Source organism: Pleurodeles waltl, chromosome 8 (assembly GCF_031143425.1).
Source record: "Pleurodeles waltl isolate 20211129_DDA chromosome 8, aPleWal1.hap1.20221129, whole genome shotgun sequence".
NCBI classification, from domain to species: domain Eukaryota; kingdom Metazoa; phylum Chordata; class Amphibia; order Caudata; family Salamandridae; genus Pleurodeles; species Pleurodeles waltl.
Genome location: NC_090447.1, coordinates 1,190,839,633 through 1,190,859,719, shown reverse-complemented (window position 1 = coordinate 1,190,859,719; position 20,087 = coordinate 1,190,839,633). Strand labels below are relative to the sequence as shown.

Genomic DNA, 20,087 nt, shown 5'->3' with positions numbered 1-20,087 from the left:
GGGTGGCGCAAACAGCGCTGCAGCCCCACTAGTAGTATTTAATTTACAGGCCCTGGGTATAGAGATACCACTGTACAAGGGACTTATAGGTAAATTAAATATGCCAATTAGGTATAAGCCAATTATACCAACTTTAGATGGGATTGCACCTGCACTTTAGCACTGGTCAGCAGTGATAGAGTGCTCAGAGTCCTAGAGCCAACAGCGAGAGGTCAGAAAAACCAGGAGGAAGGAGGCAAAAAGACTGGGGATGACCCTGCGTAAGGCAAAAAGTCCAACACTCATGCTTTAACACCCTTCGCATGCTCCGCAAGACCTTCAGATGGATCCCCGTTGAAACTAGAAGAATGGTCATCCATGCCCTCGTCAGCAGAAGACTGGACTATGGCAACGCCCTCTACGCGGGAACAATGGCTAAGCTCCAGAGGAAACTCCAGCGCATCCAGAACGCCTCAGCACGACTCATCCTCAACCTCCCTCGCCACAAACACATCTCAGCCCACCTCAGAGACCTCCACTGGCTCACCGTCAACAAAAGGATCGCCTTCAAACTGCTGAACCACGCTCACAAAGCTCTCCACGACTCCGGACCTGCCTACCTCAACGAGCGTCTCAACTTCCACATCCCGACACGCCAGCTCCGCTCCACCAACTTCGCCTTCGCAACCATCCCCCGCATCCACCGGACCACAACTGGCAGCAGATCCTTCTCCCACCTTGCCGCCAAAACCTGGAACTCCCTCCCCGTCAACCTACATCTGACCCAGGACCTCCTGACCTTCAGGAAGCACCTCAAGACCTGGCTGTTCAAGCAGTGCACCCATCCCTCCGTGCCTTGAGACCCTTCCGGGTGAGTAGCACGCTTAACAAATTACTGATTGATTGATTGAGTGATTTGATTGATTGGCCCTTTGTCACAAGGACACTGTTTCCAGTCCTATTATTTCCTCTACCTAAATTGGTGTTTTCCAGGAGTTGCTTTCTCTGTTCAGTCCAACTAAACTAATTGTGCTGGCATACCTGAAAGCAATAATGTTTGTAAAGAAATTCTAGGAATGGAAAAGTTGTTCACGAGTATCATGTAGTTGTTTGGATACAAGTAAATAAATAGATAGAAGACAAGAAAGTATGAGACACAATTGTCAGAATGGAAATGGAAAAAAAACTAGGAGGAAGAGAGCTGAGGTGGAGAGGTGTGTCTTTTCAATTATAAACCCAACCCTAGAAGAACCCGAAAACACAGGAGAATGTATGCGTGTGTTAACTATTTCCTGTGATGTTATAATCACGCCCAAGGTCAGGTGATGCAATTTCTTATGCTGTCATCATTGTGCTAATGACCCTTTCTGAAACCTGAACAATTTTACATATTTTCAGCCAGTGTATGGCATTACAGTAGTCGTTATACATTGCTTTTTTAACTTTTCTTTTTATTTGAGATTGCAAAATCAATCCAGTAACCGTTACAACTTGCACTATTGCGTATGCCCTATCAAGTTATACATTGTTTTTCAGAATTGTAGGTAGACAGTATTACATGAGAAACGGACACTCTGGATCAAAAAGTCAAATTCCTAAAGCAAAATACACTCTTTTAATAATTTAAAAAGGCAATGTTTTAGCTAATTAAAACATAACTGCTCTATGCTTTCTGCCTTCGAACTTCACGTACCCTAAATACAGTTGGAACTCTTCTCAAATATTTTTATACTGTTATCCTCTTGTATTTGCTTTTATTCGTCTTTTTTCCTTAATAAACACGTAAAAAATACATTGAACAATTGCCTGATCTGCACAAATTGAATCTCATGGAATCAGTGTACTCTTTTCATCTTGTAATTTATGGCGGCTGGTGGTGCATTAGGCCAAGGTGTAAGCAAACGTCGGCACTATTCCTCTAACTGTCAGGAAGCCAGTGGTTAATTTGAGCCTGTGGTTGCTGGTGGGGGTCACTGGCAATTGTTTTGGGGGACTTATTTTCTCAAGTTAGGGTAAAACAAACAAATCAGGAAGACTGAGGATGAGAAAATCGTCAAAACCATCACAAAAGGAGAAAGCAGGGACCTGTAAGAGTGAAATAAGTGGGATTGAGCGTCTGGTAGTAGATTAAAGGGGCGTGAGGTGGATTTAAGACTTCTAGCCTTGGTATTCAGGGCTCTGGCATGTAATAGCGGCAGCCGCGGGCTTCTGAGCAGCGCTCAGGGCACGGGCACTCTCTTTTTTACGTATTACTCACTACGGGAAGCCATTTGCTAACTTTAGGGCTTGAACTCATTCCATGATTTAAGCCACAATTTACCTGCTCATGCTGAAGACTTGTAGCTTTACCTGGTTAAAGAGACTCTCCCTGCCCCAGTAGTAGCCAATCATGACTTATTCTGGGCATTATTGCATGCATTCTAGCTATAGTCAGCATGGTAGTGACCCTTTGTTGCCTCATTATGGACCCTTGTGGTAATAGGCTGTCTACACCCGACATGAAAATAAAAATCCAAAGTGAGTATTACTAGCAATATCTGACTATCCTTGGCATATTGAAGACACTTCTGGGAAGATTCTGGAATTTACTGGTGTAATACTGGCTCGTCCTTGAAATTATTCAGGCAGTCCCTGGCATAATATTGCCTTCTTTGATGTATCCTAACTATACCTCCCAATATTCCAGTTGTTTTTGACTCAATAGAGGCCCATTTCTGCCAGAAAGTGGCCAAGGTTGGCAACATTCTGGCTTTGCTTGGCTTAACCGTTTCATGTCCTTAATATATTGTAGCAACACATGATGTCATTCTGGATAGTGGCCCATTCTTAAGGTATGGCATTTTTGGAAACATTCTGGTTATGCCACACTAAATGGTATCCGTTCTTCACATGCTGTCAGTGTGATCGATTTAATTGTGGCTATACATTTGGTAGTTATGACCTAGACATAGTGGTGTCCATGCTTGACATTTTGTGGCTATTCGCTATATACAGCTAGCTATCCCTGACAAAATGGTGCTGTCAGACCTTACCACATAAATGGCAATCCTGGTTTGTGATGAATAATGAGCAGGAAAGGCAGTCAGTTCCAGTGTGACAGTAATACATGTGAGCTCGTGATGGACATGGCAGGCTGATGTTCAGTGACTAATTATCTATTTTCCTACATACAAACATCTTGAATTTCGGGGCAGTGAAATTGCAGGCTTCACTTTGCATGGTTTAAGTTACTTTTTTATTTCAATAAATTATGTATTTCACCATAAAAATTATATTTATTTTCTAGAAACTGGCAAACTGCTGTTTTGGATACAATGGTTATGTTGCAGTTCTGAAATGCATTTAAAGCAAGTACTTGAGCAACAGTTCATGCTGAGTATGGGGGAATGTTTGCTTATTTTGGTGCCTGTGTGTCACAGGACTCCTACTGATATGGCTATTCATTCATGACGTGTATGGAGTCATTTCATCACCTATATTCATTAAGGGTTTTTATGAAATCACTACTGCTGTTGCAGACTGAAGCATGTAAGATTGGGCTCACCAAGCTGCATAGTGCACATTCAACAGGTCCCTGCATGCTCCTTGCAGGGCCACCGGCACTGCATACCCCCTATCCTGCTGAGAGTCACTTGAGACCCCCTTGAATCCAACTAACATCCATAAACAACTTGGGGAAGAATTAGCCTCACAGGTAACTTGCTGGCTCTTTCTCCTCTGAACGTTGCACTGTAAAAGACATTTCTTCCTACACTTGGTAACTGCTAAGAAACATGATTTCTTTTAGATGGTTTGACATTTGTGAAACGTGCTGCACTTCACATATCTATTTTTACAACATCTTTAAATAGGGGAAGTAATGATGGCAAACGTGGCATTTCTAAAAGTCATGTTTTTATTCTCTAAAATTGGAATATTAAAAATGTTCCTTTAATCTGCTTTCTTTCTCGGAGTGCTTTTGTCTTGAAAAGGTTCCGGTGACTAAAACAGGAAAGCCGATGAGAGAAATTAAATTTGAAGTTTTAAGAGTATAAGGTGGATCTAAGTTAAATAAAAATAACTACACGAATCGTGTTCTGCTAGTTGCTGTTCAGAATCCCTTCAGAGCAAATATTGTGCCTAGTAGTAGAGTTGTGTAGCTTTCTTTTGATATGCACAAATTCACCCTGGGAACTTTCTGCTTGCCAAATGCATTGCATGCAGGGTACCCTACAGGCAAATCCATATTTCCGCTGATAAAAGATTTTGTTTTCAATAAAATTGATTTCCCAAGGTATTTTATTTGTATTGTAAAACACTTTTTCTTTTTCCTCACATAGAATGTGTTTGTGCATGTTCTGGACATGTCCAATCCCAAAGGCATCTGGGAATTTACTGATCAGTTCAAGGTTGAGCACAGATTGAATGTCCTGGTAAGTCTCCGTTTTGTATGCATGCAACTTCTGCCTCTGTTATATTACGTTTGAATTTTCTAGAGACTACTTTGTACACCAGGATAATACCACCCTAGTATACTATGGGAAAATGAAGGACTGATTTCCACCGTTTCTGATCGGAAAGGGGATAAGACATGGGTGTATCTTAGCTCCACTTCCCTTTAGTTTGTTCCTGAATGACGTAGTTGAATATCGTTTGGTGATTTCCCTTGAGTTCCCAAAATTGCAGGCAGGAAGGCTCCCATCCTACTTTTTGCAGATGATTCTGTTTTAATTACCAGGACAGAGAATACCATGCATAAACTGTTGTCTAGGTTTGTTGAGTATTGTAATATCAAGGGCCTGACCATCAATATTAGTAAGACTAAGGTAATGGCAATGGAACCGTCATCCGCATTTACAAGAAAGGTAAATGATAAGCGGATAGAGGTGGTCAAATACTATGACTATCTTGGTATCCATTTGAACATTAGATTAAGTTGGAGAAACCATGTAACCAAGGCAACTATCATCCTGCAACGTCCTCCAGTTCTTAGGTTTAGACATAAGGCAAGCTCACAGCACCAAAGTATTATACTGCAAAGTTATAAACAGAAGGCGGTAGTGGCTGTTCTATATGGGTGCTGGGATATGGGGGCATGAGAAACTAGAAAATCTCCAGGTAGCTGAGAATAACTTTGAGATCACTGTTAAGCCTAGGTTGTGGTATCCCCATGATTCCTGACTTTGTGGAATTGGGCGTGGACACTTTTACAGATCAAGCTAGAATCAAGCCAGTCCAACATCGGATTGGGCTAATTAGGAACATAAAGGCCAAGAGCTATTTAAAAGTAGAGGAAGTGAGCAAGAGTACAGACAAGGGAGTATGCCTTTGGTCGGCACATATAAAAAAATGCCTAGTGGCTATGGACCTAAGGACTCTCTGGGAAGATCTTGGACAAGTGAGACTAGATACCACAAATCTAGTTAAAGAGCGGTAGTATTTCACATTAGTAAGGGACACTAAGGTTGGGAGTGCGAGACCCAGCAGCATAACAGATAGTTATCTTAGGTTTAGGACTGAGGTAGGGTATAAAGACTACCTGGATAAAATTCAGCCTGAACAAATATATATTCTCTTTGTAGGCTGATATATATCTTGATTAGAGGCGGGTATATATCTTGTTTAGATTACGCATCTTTCCAACAAGGTTTGCAGAGAGCCTAAGAGAAAACGGGTTACACGACTCCGGGTCCAGAAGAGTCTGGACGGGGGCGTGACCTGGAGCTGACGGGCCTGCACCGCCACAGTTTTGACCACACGTACCTCACAAGAGCATTACTCAATCATAACTAGTTTGGAGGGGGGGTTGATTTTTCACCTGTCCTGGGGTAGGGGAGTTGGGAAGTTTGTTTATTGCTGTTTTAAGAGAACCTGGCCGCTACACCTCCCGAGTAGTCCTGAAGGAAAATACTGTGTCAATATTACCCAGCTATGGGAAGGGGACACAAAATAACAGTCACATAACAATTGAACCTAATCGGGGACTCACAGAACTATAAGGTGGTATCCTGGAATATCAGGGGTATGCACAATATGGCTAAACACTACAAGGTATTCTATCTGCAAAGAAGCGATATAGCTGGAAACTCACATAACAGCGGCAGAGGTGGTGGAGCTGCAGAAGAGATGGAGGAGTCAGGTGTACTATACAACCTACTCAGCGTACGTGCAGGGCACTCTAATATGGATCAGGGCAGGAGTCGCTTTTGAAAAAACAGGAACACTCATCAACACAAATGGGCGCTATGTAGTGATCACTGGCTGTCTAGGGGAGCAGGATATTGCACTCATTAGTATATATGCACCGAACACAGACCAGAGTACATTTCTGGAGCACCTCTCGGGCACGTTGGCCCCTCACCTACTACACGCAGTATTGCTCAGGGGAGACTTTAACTGTGTGGCCAACCTTGAGTTAGACAGATCACACCCCCGCTAAGGGAATCACCTGTGGGCACAATAGCTAAAAAAATCAAAGAATGGCAATCTGAGTGGCGGCTGATAGATTCCTGGAGACACCTTTACCCAAACACCAGATATTATTCCTTCTTTTCTACTATGCATGACTTACACATACACCTACATACCTTTCTCTGCACGCCCGAAGTACATAATCCGGCCTGGAAAGTGGAATATTTGGGGAGGACAATTTCTGACTACAATCTTGTTCTTCTCCAGTTGGCCTGGGAAAAGGACCAAGCCGCGAATACCAACCTGGCGCCTCAAGCCTGAATTCTTAGAGGACCCAGCCTTTCTGGAGCAGGTGGGGGGACACATTAGAAGCTGTTTTGAGGAAAATGAGGCTAGTGCCCCATCTCCCCATATAATGTGGGACACATTTAAAGTAATGATTAGAGGGAGATGCATAGCGGCATCAATGGGAATTCGGAAGTCAATACTAGGGGAGATCATTCTAGACGCATGCTAGAAAAACAAAGACCAGAACACGCTGAGCTGCAAAGGGAGGTGGGCGAGGCCAGAGAGAAGGTAGCAGAGTACACTGAGAGACTCCGCTGCTTCGACTATAAATATTACATGGTAAGAGCCCATGCTGAAAGGGACAAAATGGGCACGCTACTAGCGTGGATGGCAAAACCTTCAAAGAGAGAGACTCCCATCATAGAGATCATCACCCCCACGTGGCGCAGATTAAACCGTTAGGAAGAGATCATCCACCATTTCCTAGAATACTACACCACTCTTTACACAAGCGTCACGCAGGGGGAGGAGGGAAGATGTAGAGCATTCCTAGAACCCCGGCCATGCCAACACCTCACTGAGGAAGAGAAAGAAGCTATAGGAGGAAATATATAGGAGACAGAAATCAGAGAAGCCATTAAGGGCCTAGCAAGAGGGAAAACCCAGGCACAGACGGGCTCCTCATAGAAATTTATGCAACGTACATTAACAAACTGGCCCCTAAACTAGCGCAGGTATATGGCACGGTAAAAGAACAGAACTGCCTTCCAGATTAGACTAGAGAGGCACTGATAATCCCATTACTGAAACCTGGTAACCAGACAAACGACAGCAGAGCCTACAGGCCCCTATCCATGCTTAACTCTGGCTACAAAATTCTTAGTCGCATACTAGCGACAAGGTTACCGCCATTCATGACTCGTTTGGTCCACACAGACCAAGCCGGATTCATCCCCACACGGAACACAGCCCAGAATATCCACCAGATTATCCGCATATTAGATGCTGACCTAACAAACAAAAGAGCTGCAACGGTATTTGCAGTGGACATAAAGAAGGCATTCGATAACCTGGAATGGAAATACCTATAAGCAGTCTTAGAGCACATGGGGCTGGGTGAGGGATTCATTAGATGGACGCAGTAGCTATACACAGATCCTAGAGCCCGAGTTAGAACCCAGACTACTATATCCGAGCTATATAGGGTGGAAAGGGGCACAAGGCAAGGGTACCCCCTCTCGCCCTTGCTATTTGCATTGGCAATGGAGCAATTGACTATCCCAAGCACGGACTGCCACTTGGTACCATGGGCTACTGTCCACGGGCTATCATCACCAAATAGCGCTCTATGCCGATGATCTACTTATGTTCTTACGGGACCGGATCTACAGGGAGCCCAGGCACTCTTAGCACAATTTGGCAGACTAACAGGGCTATGGGTAAACTGGTAGAAATCCCACCTCTACCCACTTTCAGCAGACAGTGACCCACCCAAGGAGCTGGGATATGTCTCTTGGGAACCTCGGTGCATGGCCTACCTGGGAGTCAAGGTTTATCGCACCAGAGCTGATATTCTAGAGGGCAACATAGGTAGCGCCATCAGGGCACTGAAAACTAGTCTGGGATTTTGGAAAACCCTTCCATTGTCAGTAGCTGGGAGGATAGCACTCATTAAGATGGTGGCACTACCAAGACTTATACTATTTTGTGGTCTTGCCGCTCTGGATCCCTGCCATGCTTTTCAAGGAGCTGGACTCCCTGATACCTGCATTCATATGGCGGGCTGGGAGATGCCAGGTGGCTCTCACAACACTGAAAAGACCGCGAGCGGAGGGGGGCCTGGCGGTTCCGGACTACGAATCATACTATCTGGCAGCCCAATTGCAGTGGCTGACCAAGTGGACAGCGGCGCACCGACTCCGAATGTCCGGGTGGCCTCAACGATTCCTCCTCTCCCTAAATTAGCGGGTCTGCTCTTTCAATTCAATGTGGCCAATCCATAAGATACCCCAGAGGTCTGTGTCCTTCGCAAATGTTCGAAGAGATGTCTCCAAAAGAATGACACGGGCACGCCATACACACCTGATATCCCAATGACATGGCTAAGATGGATACCCCTCAGAGGCAATTGGGGAGGACTAGCAATTGGGAGGAGGCTGGGGCCACACGGGTTGGGGATTTGTATAGGGATGGGAGACTGTTGCCCTTTGAGGACTTCAGACAGGAATATGATCTTTCACAGGGACAATTCCTGCCACGCCGAGCAGTCACCCACACAATCCAAACATATTGGCACCTGGGAGGCGTAGAACCCAGACCTCATGAGGTCAGCAGCTATATAGTAACGTCAGAAGGCACACACAAGGCCATAATCGGCTTATACAGGGCAATTCGTAGGGGAACAATGCGCCCCCTGGAAGGCCTGCGAATGAAGAGGGAAACGGAACTGGAACTGTTACCGGAGAAATCCTGGGGGCAGATACTAGAGAGGGCACCAAAGGTGTCTCGAAATGCCCGGTTCCAACTGATACACTTTTATGTCATACACAGAGCATATCTTACTCCGAGATGGCTTTGCGACCACCTTCGGGTGGCAGACGCACGATGTCCATGCTGCAGAGAAGCAGCAGTAGACTTCAAACACATGATGTGGGCTTGTGCGAACTTAACCGATTACTGGAGCGAAGTGACGACATGTGTAGTGGAGATCATAGACCGTGAAATGTCTTGCACGCCGGGCCACTGTCTCCTCCATTGGTTCCCACATTCCCCCAAGAACAAAGTCACTAGTAGACTGCAAGACCTTGCATATATCCTGGCCAAAAGAGAGATACCAAAGAACTGGAAAAGACAGCTAGGCCCCAACCTCTATTGCTGGAATAGAGAATTGGAGCGCTGTGCAGAATACGAAAGCTTAGTACTACAACGAGAAGTCAGACAGGGCAGAGGCTCACCAGAGCTAACGCATGTTTGGGAACAGTTGGTTGCACCCCTAAAAGATGTGACTAGGCTATCCCTTATCAAATCTAGAGAACCGGTACCATCAGCCACTGACTAAGAATGCACAACTCCTAGAATAGGGTGAGAAATAGCCTGTAGGGAAAATCGCACCACAAGCTTATTGCTACTGAAACCCCAAGCAGCACAGCGGAACAATGCATGAGCTTGCACACATAGCATATAACAGGCTATAGGTTGGGACACGGGGCGACGTGAGGGGGGGGGGAATATCAGGAAACTGATACTTTACATGATACGGTCATAGTATAAGACGCCAAGCTACAACCTAGTTTTGGTATTATCTGAGCAAACATTGGCCACACCAGGGGAAGGGTAATTGGACGACTACCCAACAGTAATGTTACCTAGACTTACCAGTCATATATAAGGGGGCAGACGGAATACATCTAACTACTTTGGTACAATATCTGTAATCCATAAAGTCGCCACATTCAATAATTGTAGATGGAAATTAATGGCTAATGTGGAGACAAATGCATAGGTGTTGCGAAATGGCACAGTTATGGAGATAAATGTATTTGTACTAAAATTTCAATAAAATCTGTTTAAAAAACAAAAAACTTACACAGCAGAGATTGGGCTCTGAGATTGATATGAAGTTTGAAATTGTCTGGCTAGTCATGATTCTATATGAATAGCATTATAATGGCAAAAATTATTATAGAAGACCAAGCGACTGTAACAATGTGACTTATTGCTCTTGGAGTCACCCGCACTTGACAGATATTCTTACAAAGTTGGACATTTCTATTAATAAGTGTAAAGTAGCATCTTTGAATAAGTATTTTACAGCTGCCTATTTGATGATAATAAAAGTGTTTTGTCTTTGTGACATACGTATGCATTTTACTTTAACCTCATCCCACTTAGGCACCCCAAGTCTATAAGCGTTTGGTATATAAATATGTTTTTGGATGCGGCTTAGTAACCAGAGTGAAGCTATAACAGTATGATTTACTGATCCTGGTTTCTTGGCGCCTATCATTGTAAAAGCCACATATTGTATGTCAGTGCATACTAATATCTACTGGGACAATTAGGAAATTAAGTTGATTATTTATTAAAAGAATGAATCTTAAGTTGCACCCTTTTATACCTTTTTATAGTCGATCATATGATAACTGACTGCTATGCAATTTTATTTTTAAATGTATCCACTGAACTTTAAACCAATTTTACTGTTTACTATACTTGGCACTTTATGACTATAATCACTTTATACCAAGTGGCGCTCTAAATGAGGAATGAGATTCTGAGTCGAGTCATAAATGCATGACTCATACATCTCGGTGCCTTGGCACCCCATAATCCTAAAGTTTATCTATGCTAGTCTATATTACCATAGTTTAATATTGATTGTGGCAAAGGCAATCAAATTGGCTGATCCTTTGCCCATTAATGAGCCTGCAGTTTTGTAAAAAATTGGCTTTCCCTAGAAGTATTTAATACATTTGTCTCTCCTAGGTCTGCAAATAGCAATACGTGTTGTAATTAAAATGTTTCTATTTTTTTGTTTCTGTATTTTTAAGTTACAAATATAGTATTTAATAATTAGCGTATATGCGACTAACGGATTAAGATGATTTTAATAGTCATAGTGCATCACAGAATACTTTATGTATATTCCATTGAAGCATTTATGGAGAAATTGTTGTGAAGAATTATTTTGTACTCTATTATAATGGATTATAAACGGGGCCACTGGAAGGGTCAAATTATGCAGCAGGGTTGAGCAAAATATGTAGCAAGAAAAGTCAAATTATGTGGCATAATGTTGTCATTTTTAAACATGATGACACTTTCTGGGCATTGGTTGCATGTCATTAGTACCAGTTTAACTCCCAAGTATAGCAATAAGCAACAGAAAAGTGACAAATCCAGCTATGCAAAGGGCCTTCCACTGCATGGCAACACATGTTTGCTGCGTTTTTAGTAACTTTTGAACTGTTTGGGCTGGAAATATTGTTTTCTTTATTAAAATCTGCAGATTATGCTACAGATGATGGATTATGTGGTAAATGTTGCACATCTATAATTATGCGAAAATCACTGCAGCTGCACAATTGCATAATTCCATTGGCCGTGATTATAAGGCTTTTTTGCTGTTAAAGTGTTAAAAATCAAATTGGTAGAGACTGCTTTCAGAAACAGGGAATTAAATAATCTTCATCTGCAAGCTACGTAATAACCCTTTTAGCTTCTTTCCAGATGCTATGTTAAGAAGAGATATAATTCATATGACATCAAGCAAAGGATGCTTCACAAACAGTACTGCAGAAAGAAGCATTATGATGGGGGTTAACATAGTCTTTCTTTTAAATGGGCATCAGAGGAATGAATTGCATGCGCAGTCTCCCACAGAGATCCAGCCTCTCACTCCTAGTGTTAAATTATGACATGCGCTTCAGGGCACACACCTCACAGTTCCATTTCCACTACACTTAATCCCATACAAACATTTAAGAAGTGGACATAAATCATTCTCAATCTTTTAATACTTTAAAAAAAAAAAAAAAATTATAGCTGGAAATAATACTTCAGTGTGATGTACTGCAAGGACAACATTTGTGATGTAATTTTGAATTTGGCCAAGGACTTTTTGGCTTCTGTTGTCACATGAAATGTGCTCTAGGATTATCATAATCAATGCATCATCTACATGTTAGTTCAGCAGGCATCTCTGCAATTGTATAGTTTCAGTATACTATTCTCAAAGCATCTAAAGATGTCTTAAATATTAGTATTCCACATGGATGCATGTAAAGACTGTAAAGGGCACCATCTGTTTCCTTTCTGTGTGCTCATCAAAATAGATCTAATCAGTCTTTACCTTCAGTAGTGACAAGGATGTGGTCAATCTGCAATGATTTAATCTTCATGATATAACCCTCCTTACCTACAAGAAAGTTATCTGCTGTATGTATCTACATATGTATGTGGTATTTTAATACCCACACAGGGCACATGCACTCATTCTTCATTTTGAGATCCTTCCTTTATACTTCCTTTTACTATCTCACCCTCTGCCCTCAGCCTGCCATCACAGAGAACGCTGTGAATACTGTGTAAGAACTGTCAATAAAGTGTCCTTCCCACACCTACAACACCAAAAGACTGTGTTCATCACAAGGACTTCCCTGACTCTCACTCCGTTTCCTCAACCCTTAGACTTCTTTGCACTCTTTAGCCACTACTGAAATACAGTTTAATCCACACAAACACCCTCCTTACACCTGAAAACACTTATCCTAATAAATATGAGAGAGCAGCATCACTCTCCTTATTTGTACATCAGCCTATGGCACACTCTGCCCGATGAGGCACCATCATACCATACTCCGCAACCAAGCCCCTACTAAATTTCATATCATCTACTGTTCGCTGGGTGACCACATTTGTAGAGCAACTCTTTGAATTCACAACTAAAAAATCTATCATCTATGATGCAACATCTTTCACAGACACTTTAAGCTACATTGGTGACCTCCAGAGGTTCCTGCTGTGTCACAGCTCTCTTCATGTTTTATAAATAGCAACATGTGAGTGAGTTTGACCCCCACCCACTTGAAACACTCCATTCTAGACCTCTGAATTGCTATAAAAGGTAAATTCAAGGCTGAGACACTGATCCCTGTTGATTGGTCTTTCTCGACTTCAGGCTAAATACAAAGGACCACAAAGTGGGTTTGAGACCTTAACAACTCTGACCTTACCTTCTTAGCTGTTATTATAGCCTAATCCTTGGAGGCCATACCTCACAATCAAGAAGTCAACAGGATTAAATCTGGGCACGCAGTCTTTAAAAAAAAGTCAGACAAAGAAACAACACAGATATCAATAGAATAAAATCTAAAAGGTCAGTTCAGTCTTTGGAAAGGAAGACTCCTAGTGCTACAGAACACTTGTGGCTTAACAATCCTTCCCCGGTGACTTTGAAGAATCAAATTAAGAAATACAAACCATTCATCTACAAATTCAAATGTACTTTCATTATAGATGGTACGTTGCTCAATTTAAAAAATGGACGTAAAAAGCTTTACAGGATATTAAATAAGTTCCCAGAATTCTCTTTGGAGGGGAAGCCGAATCCACTGAAAAAATAGGAGTTCTCTGCCTTCCTTAAGCATAACATGCAAGCTCCCCCCATAGGGGTAAAGGCAATCTGTGACTCCAACCTTTCTTTTATAATACTGACAAAATCGAAAATGTTAAACAACATTGCCAAGACAAACCCATCCCCATCACTATAACCTCTACTCTCAATACTCCTCTAAGAGAAGGTAAGTTATTCAGTTGCACTCTTTGGAAGAAACTAAATAACACCCACGTCTCATGGATCAGTCTTGGACTTCATAAAAATTGGTCAGACTTAATTTCTATTAGAAACAAATCACTAGCAGACCTGAGCAACATTGATAACATTTGCCTATTCTCAAAACCTCCTTTCGTTACAAGCCCCTTAAAAGCTTCATAGAGAGTCATCTCAAACTTCATACCTGACTTTTGGCTTCTGACTGAGATGCATCACAGGCACAAAAGTTCTAAAACTAGTAGATAAACCATTTTGTATCTTAGACTAACAGGACTGCTGCCTCCTCATCCTGCTAGATCAGTCTGCAGCGCTTGACTCAGTAATACTGCACCCCTCTCAAAATATGTAAAGATACAATAGGGATAAGGGAAACAGTTTTCAAATGGTTCTCATCATACCGCAAGAACTTATATCAACGTGTGACAATGGCTAACATCCTCTCTGAGACATCATTGCTATGATAATTGCTCCAACAGTGCATACCAGTTCTATACCTGTGACTTTCACCTGCATTTGAGAATTTTCTCCCTTAAGGATAGAGATATTGCTGGCCACGTTTTGGCTGACATTCAATACCGGATGATAATATTCAACATCATACTCCGCCAACTTAAAGCAGACGCCACTGCCAATTTTACAGAAAGTCCGGCCTATGGGAGTGCATAATTAGAGTAAGCAAAATTTTAGAAAGAAACAGAAATCATTAGTGGTGAAATTGTGGCTTTAAATGTAAAGAGAACATCGGTTCAATTACAAATAATAATAAAGTGATTAAAAGCATATTAGACTCAATTAAGACAGTGAAAGCAGAGACCTTCTTCATGGAGATAAGCAGGATTGCACATAAGGCAAGATTGATGTATTTCCTTGCTGAAGAAATAAGACCAAACATTCCATTCGTTCATAACTTTATTTTGATCAAAACAGATCATAAAAGTACTAGCACAACTTTCCTATAAAATCCAGTATTGCGCATTCTAATTGCACACAACCATGCCTTTTGCTATAGCTATTAACTTAACCAAAAATACTGAAAAGCCGTTTTATATTAAAATAGCATTTCTTACTTCTAAGATATCATCCATACATTTGAATCAAAGCAGGATTCATATAAAGTGACAATGCATCTGAATTAAATATAGGAAATACATAGTTCATAAGACTACTGGCAGGAAATAATACAGTAAAATTGCTATAATCAGAATTAAAATTGCATATATATGTGAAAACCCAGTTAGGTATACAAAAGTTCTGCTGTGAGCTTATTCTGCTAGTAAGTGAATGGGGGGGTTGGGGGAAATGGCGTTACCAACCCATCTTTGTTATCCTGTGGATCCTTATCAACAAAGGTATGAATGCACTTGGATCGCCAAATCCAGGCTGCCTGGAGGTATGTTGCAACAGCGAAAACCACCAGCCTTGTGGAATTAGTCTTTAAGATCCTAAAGTCATCCAAGAGCCTCCTTACATCGAAAATCCTACATAGAGGCAATAACAGTTTCCTCCATTTTGGGCCATATGTGGGACAGAAGAAAAGGAAGTGTGCTATAGTTTCAGATGGGTCCCTACATACCGTGCACTCTGTGCTCTTAAATGTTTCGTTGGCCCACTTGCCACAGATTGCCTTCATTGGAAGAGTCTGGTACCTGAATTGCAAAAACAGTTTCCGGGCTAGGGGCAGTGTAATCTCATTGATTGTTCCCTCATAATTGGGTACAGTTCTAAAATTCATAAATTCAAGAGTCAAAGTGCCTCTGCTATTGCACATAATGTCAACACATGGGTTCTGCCAGGTGGCTGGTTTGATAGCCATTTTGTAAATGGAGGAAATGTCCTCCAGATCAGTCCAGAATTCTCCTATCCACAGCTTACTAAGCATAGTTCTTACATGCGAACACCATGATAGGTTTTGAGCACTAGGGAGACTCAGTAGATCCTTAAGGGATTCTCATAAGTCCTGTGACGACCATATCCTATGCCAGTAAAGCAAGGGCCTAATTGCAACTTTCCTGGCTATTTTCTTAATTTCCAGGTCAAGAAACAATGGAATCAGGTGCATACCTTTTGGAAATCAAGGGCTGCACGTAAGTCAACAAAGTTGTCAAAAAGTAGACCCTTGTTTGACTACTCATCTTCCAACAAAGACAGTTAAAACAGAGGACCTGATTAACCATACCTGTTCCACTTCTAAATTCCGCCTGGAATTCAGATTGTATATTGCTATCACAAATCCAAACTTGAAGATGTTTTAGGACTTTGCAAAAGATCTTCTGTTATGCATCAATTAAACTAATCAGTCCATAATTGCCTGGGACGCTATGCTGGCCATTCTTACAGATTGGGATAATTTCAGCTGAATGCCAGGAAGTGGGAATCTGCATTCCCTTCAAGATAGCATTTGCAAAATGATTCATATAGGAGCCCCAGACCTCTATATTTAATTTAAATAGGCCATTTGGGATCTGGTCTGGTCCTGGTGCTTTTCCTAATAAAGTGAAGCTGATTGCTTCCTTGGCCCCCCTAAGGTCAGTCTCTATGGTATTGTGGTCCTTAGGTTTGGCAACTAGCAGAGGGTCAGTGTTCACCCATGCCAAAGAATCATTGCATGAGTATAGCTTACTAAAGTGAGATACCCAATCCTATGGCTGAATAAAGTATGCCACAGACTTCTTGCCTTAATTAGTTTTCAATGCCAAGGTGGCCCAAAATTTTACATTATCCTTTGCTAGCACGGAGTGGGTCATCTCTTCCCAAAAGCGAGTCTTCCCATTCCCTCTTGGCAGTCTCCAATTCCTTTCTGTAATTTGCCCTGCATTTCGCAAGCCGTGGCTTAGTCCTGGGCTGGGCTGCTAATAGGAGTTGTGTCTTGGCCAACCTGCAACCTTCTTGCTCACGTGATTTCGCTTGATATCTTGTATCAGGGACTTCCTAACACTGTCAAAAACAAGCCTGTATCCTCCACGGCAAGAGTACCCAACACCTTCACCTGCTCCTTGACCATGGCGTTTACTAACTCCAATCCGGTTGCTTTTGAACCCATCCCCATTTAATCGCATTCCCATTACTAGAAAATTCAGTGCTCCAAACTTGTAGGTGCCCCCGATTTGGCATGGTGTTGGTTAACATCCTCATCAATGATTAGGAATTAAGCATGTAATTAAATAGGTCTGTTTTCAGAAATGGACACAGGAGTCCATACTTCTAAGCAAGGTAGGCAGTTGCACAACGTGAATGATATTTGGAACTGACTTCCGGTCCCACTAGAAATCATTTGCTTTTGTTGTTAGAATAGATATTAAAAAAAACAGAGGCTTGCGTCTTTCCTGTTACAGAAGTAGGACAGAACAGGAATCTATTTATGTTAATTTATTTTCTACCACCCTCAGTTGCGAAATTGCATTTCTTTGTGGAACATACTGAACCTGTGATTCTAGTATTTCAACAGGCATAATGACAAACCCTTTATTATTTGTTCCTTTTTGATGTGGTGAGAACGGGCACTTGAAACCACTACAGACGCCTATCTGTTAACAGAATTGCATTCTTGATCGCATTAAACCTTCAGTAATAATTGTATATACTTCTATTTCACAGATAAATAATGCTGGCTGCATGGTGAACCAAAGAGAACTAACGGACGATGGTCTTGAAAAGAATTTCGCTACAAACACATTGGGTAATTAAAGCAGATTTTTAAAAAACTGAAAAAGTGCCCTGAGCAGAGGCTACACGGCGCATCTGCATGGTAAACTAGCCTCGGCCAGCGCCGGTGTTGTGAGCTGGATGCCTGCTTCTCATTAAAGCAGCGCCTATTAGTAACGTTTCCTGCTGACGGAATTCAGAAATCCACTAAATTCTGAAAATGACCTTATATTCTGCGTGATGTGGATGTTACTGGCACCGGAGTACTTCTCTGGCAGCTTGCCATTATGTAGAGGATTCGAGGCTAAACTCTTCAGTAGCCACTTAATGCTAATTGTGGCCGACAGTGGCATAAAACCCGGTCTCTAAACTCTGGCAGGACGATTGTGGTCTCGAAAGATTGACCGTCATTTAATTTAATGGATTTTAAACAGGCGTGATGGAAATTTTCAGCAGAATGGACACTATATTTTGATCTAAATTCTTCAGCAAACGTTCCGTTTGTCAGCTGGTTAACTCCCGGTCATAACATTGTGCCTGTTAATGGACACCGACTCGAAGGCTGACCGTTTCGCTGTACAGAAATAATAAGTGTTTTATTATTTTATGAAAGCTTGCCACCAGACTTTCTCCATCCCATATTACAGAGATTACTATTACCCAAATGAATGGTCCTCAGTTTACGAAACTCTAAATGATGGAAGGTTGCGCTGGCCTTGCCGGGATTCAGACACGTGACAATAAGCGTCGACAAACGTAACCAGCGAGCACTTAATTTACTTGTCATCTTTGCGGCAAGAAATGTGTACAGACTTTCATGTCTCTGAAAGCTTTCTTCCCTAAACAGCTAGTTCAGTTTTTGATTATAGCAAATACTGGAATGTATTTGACATGATTTTTTCTTCTTTATTTACATTACTAAACGATCAAGCTGGGAAACACACCGAATGAATTGGCAATGCCACTATATGGTGCTAAAAACCTCATTTATTATTGCATAATAGCCTGTGCTCGGAGCTTTACCAATTGTTAAATGTTGACACGAATTGCGACATGACCCTTGGTAGCTCTGATTTTAAATTGATACAGACAGAAGAATAAGTTATTTACCTTTGTTAACGCTGCTTCGGCATCGTCTGCGTCAGAAGTGACGTGCTGTACCTGTATAGGTGCCACCTCGGCTTGCTGACGTTATGGCTTTCCACACCATGAGCACGGAGCCACAATGAGAACTGACCATTGATGTGGAAAAGACTAAGGCCCTGAAAAAGTTGTCCTTACACCTAAACCTGTTCGTTGGCAGGATCCGTAAGAAATCGGGGGCTAGATAGAGTCTCTACCAAATAAGGTGTTACTCAAGGTAAGTAACTCGTTCATCCGATAGTTACTTCTAGCTGCAATTTCCTTACTTTTGAATAGATACCAAGCAATACCTCCCTGCAGGTGGGTCTGCGAAATAATCCTGTAGGACCGAATGGGAGGCCTGCTCATCACGACGGACCTGACTATCCAGGCAGTAATGTTTTGTGAACGTGTACAGTGATGGCTACATCGCTGTCTGGCAGATGGCCAGGAGAGGAACGCTGCGTGCTAATGCAGTGGTTGCAGCCTTGGCTCTAGTAGAGTGAGTGTGCAAGTCCTCTGGCTGTTTCTTGGCCAGTGCATAGCAGATCTTAAGCACAGGATAGTTGATTGTCCATTTAGAACTCTCTTATGGTGTCAAGGTAGAATGACAAATGCTAGGCATGGGTCCAGGCAGTGGAGTCTTTCCTCTTCTTTGGAAGGATGAGATGGAGCAAAGAAAGTAGGCAGGGTGATGCTGGCCTACATGGAATGGAGTCACAACCTTTGGAAGGAAGGAGGCACACATCCGGAAAACCAGCTTGTCTGGGTAAAAGGTGGTATAAGAAGGGTGCAAGAGAGCGCTTGCATTTTGCTGACTCTTCTAACCAAAGTTATGGCCACTAAAAAGGCCATTTTGATGGTCATTAGCCTAAGAAGGCAATTATGCAGAGGTTAAAGTGGTGACACATAAGAAAGGTGACGACCAAATTGAGGTCCCACTGAGGCATGATGACAAGCGTAGGTGAAAATAAATGTTGGAGGCCTTTAAGGAACCTTGTCACCGCAAGTGACCTAAAGAAGAAGGTAGGTCTGGCAACTGCAAGAATACTGAGATGGCAGAAAGGTAGCCCCTAACTGTGCCCAAAGCAGAGCCCTGCTGGGCCAAAGACAGTGCAAAGAAGAGACCTCATGAGAGAGGTGCAGCTAGTGGGGTCAACGCTGTGGGAAGCACACCATGGCACAAATGTTTCCCAGCGGCAGGCGTATACTGTATTGGTGGAGGGACGCTTGGCTGCCAGAATAACATCAGAGACTTTAGGAGGAAGGTCAAAAGCTGTCAACCGCTGCCACTCAATCTCCACGTTTGCAGGTGGATAGTGCACAAGTTCGG

General features: G+C 42.4%; 1 protein-coding gene across 1 annotated transcript in view; it reads left to right on the top strand.

Moving 5' to 3' along the window:
• DHRS12 (dehydrogenase/reductase 12) overlaps positions 1-20,087 on the top strand; it is a 149,240-nt gene that overhangs the window by 68,547 nt on the left and 60,606 nt on the right. The window contains exons 4-5 of the mRNA XM_069205453.1: positions 4,299-4,391; positions 17,585-17,666. Of these exons, the coding sequence (XP_069061554.1) occupies positions 4,299-4,391; positions 17,585-17,666 (175 nt within the window). The remainder of the gene's footprint in view (positions 1-4,298; positions 4,392-17,584; positions 17,667-20,087) is intronic.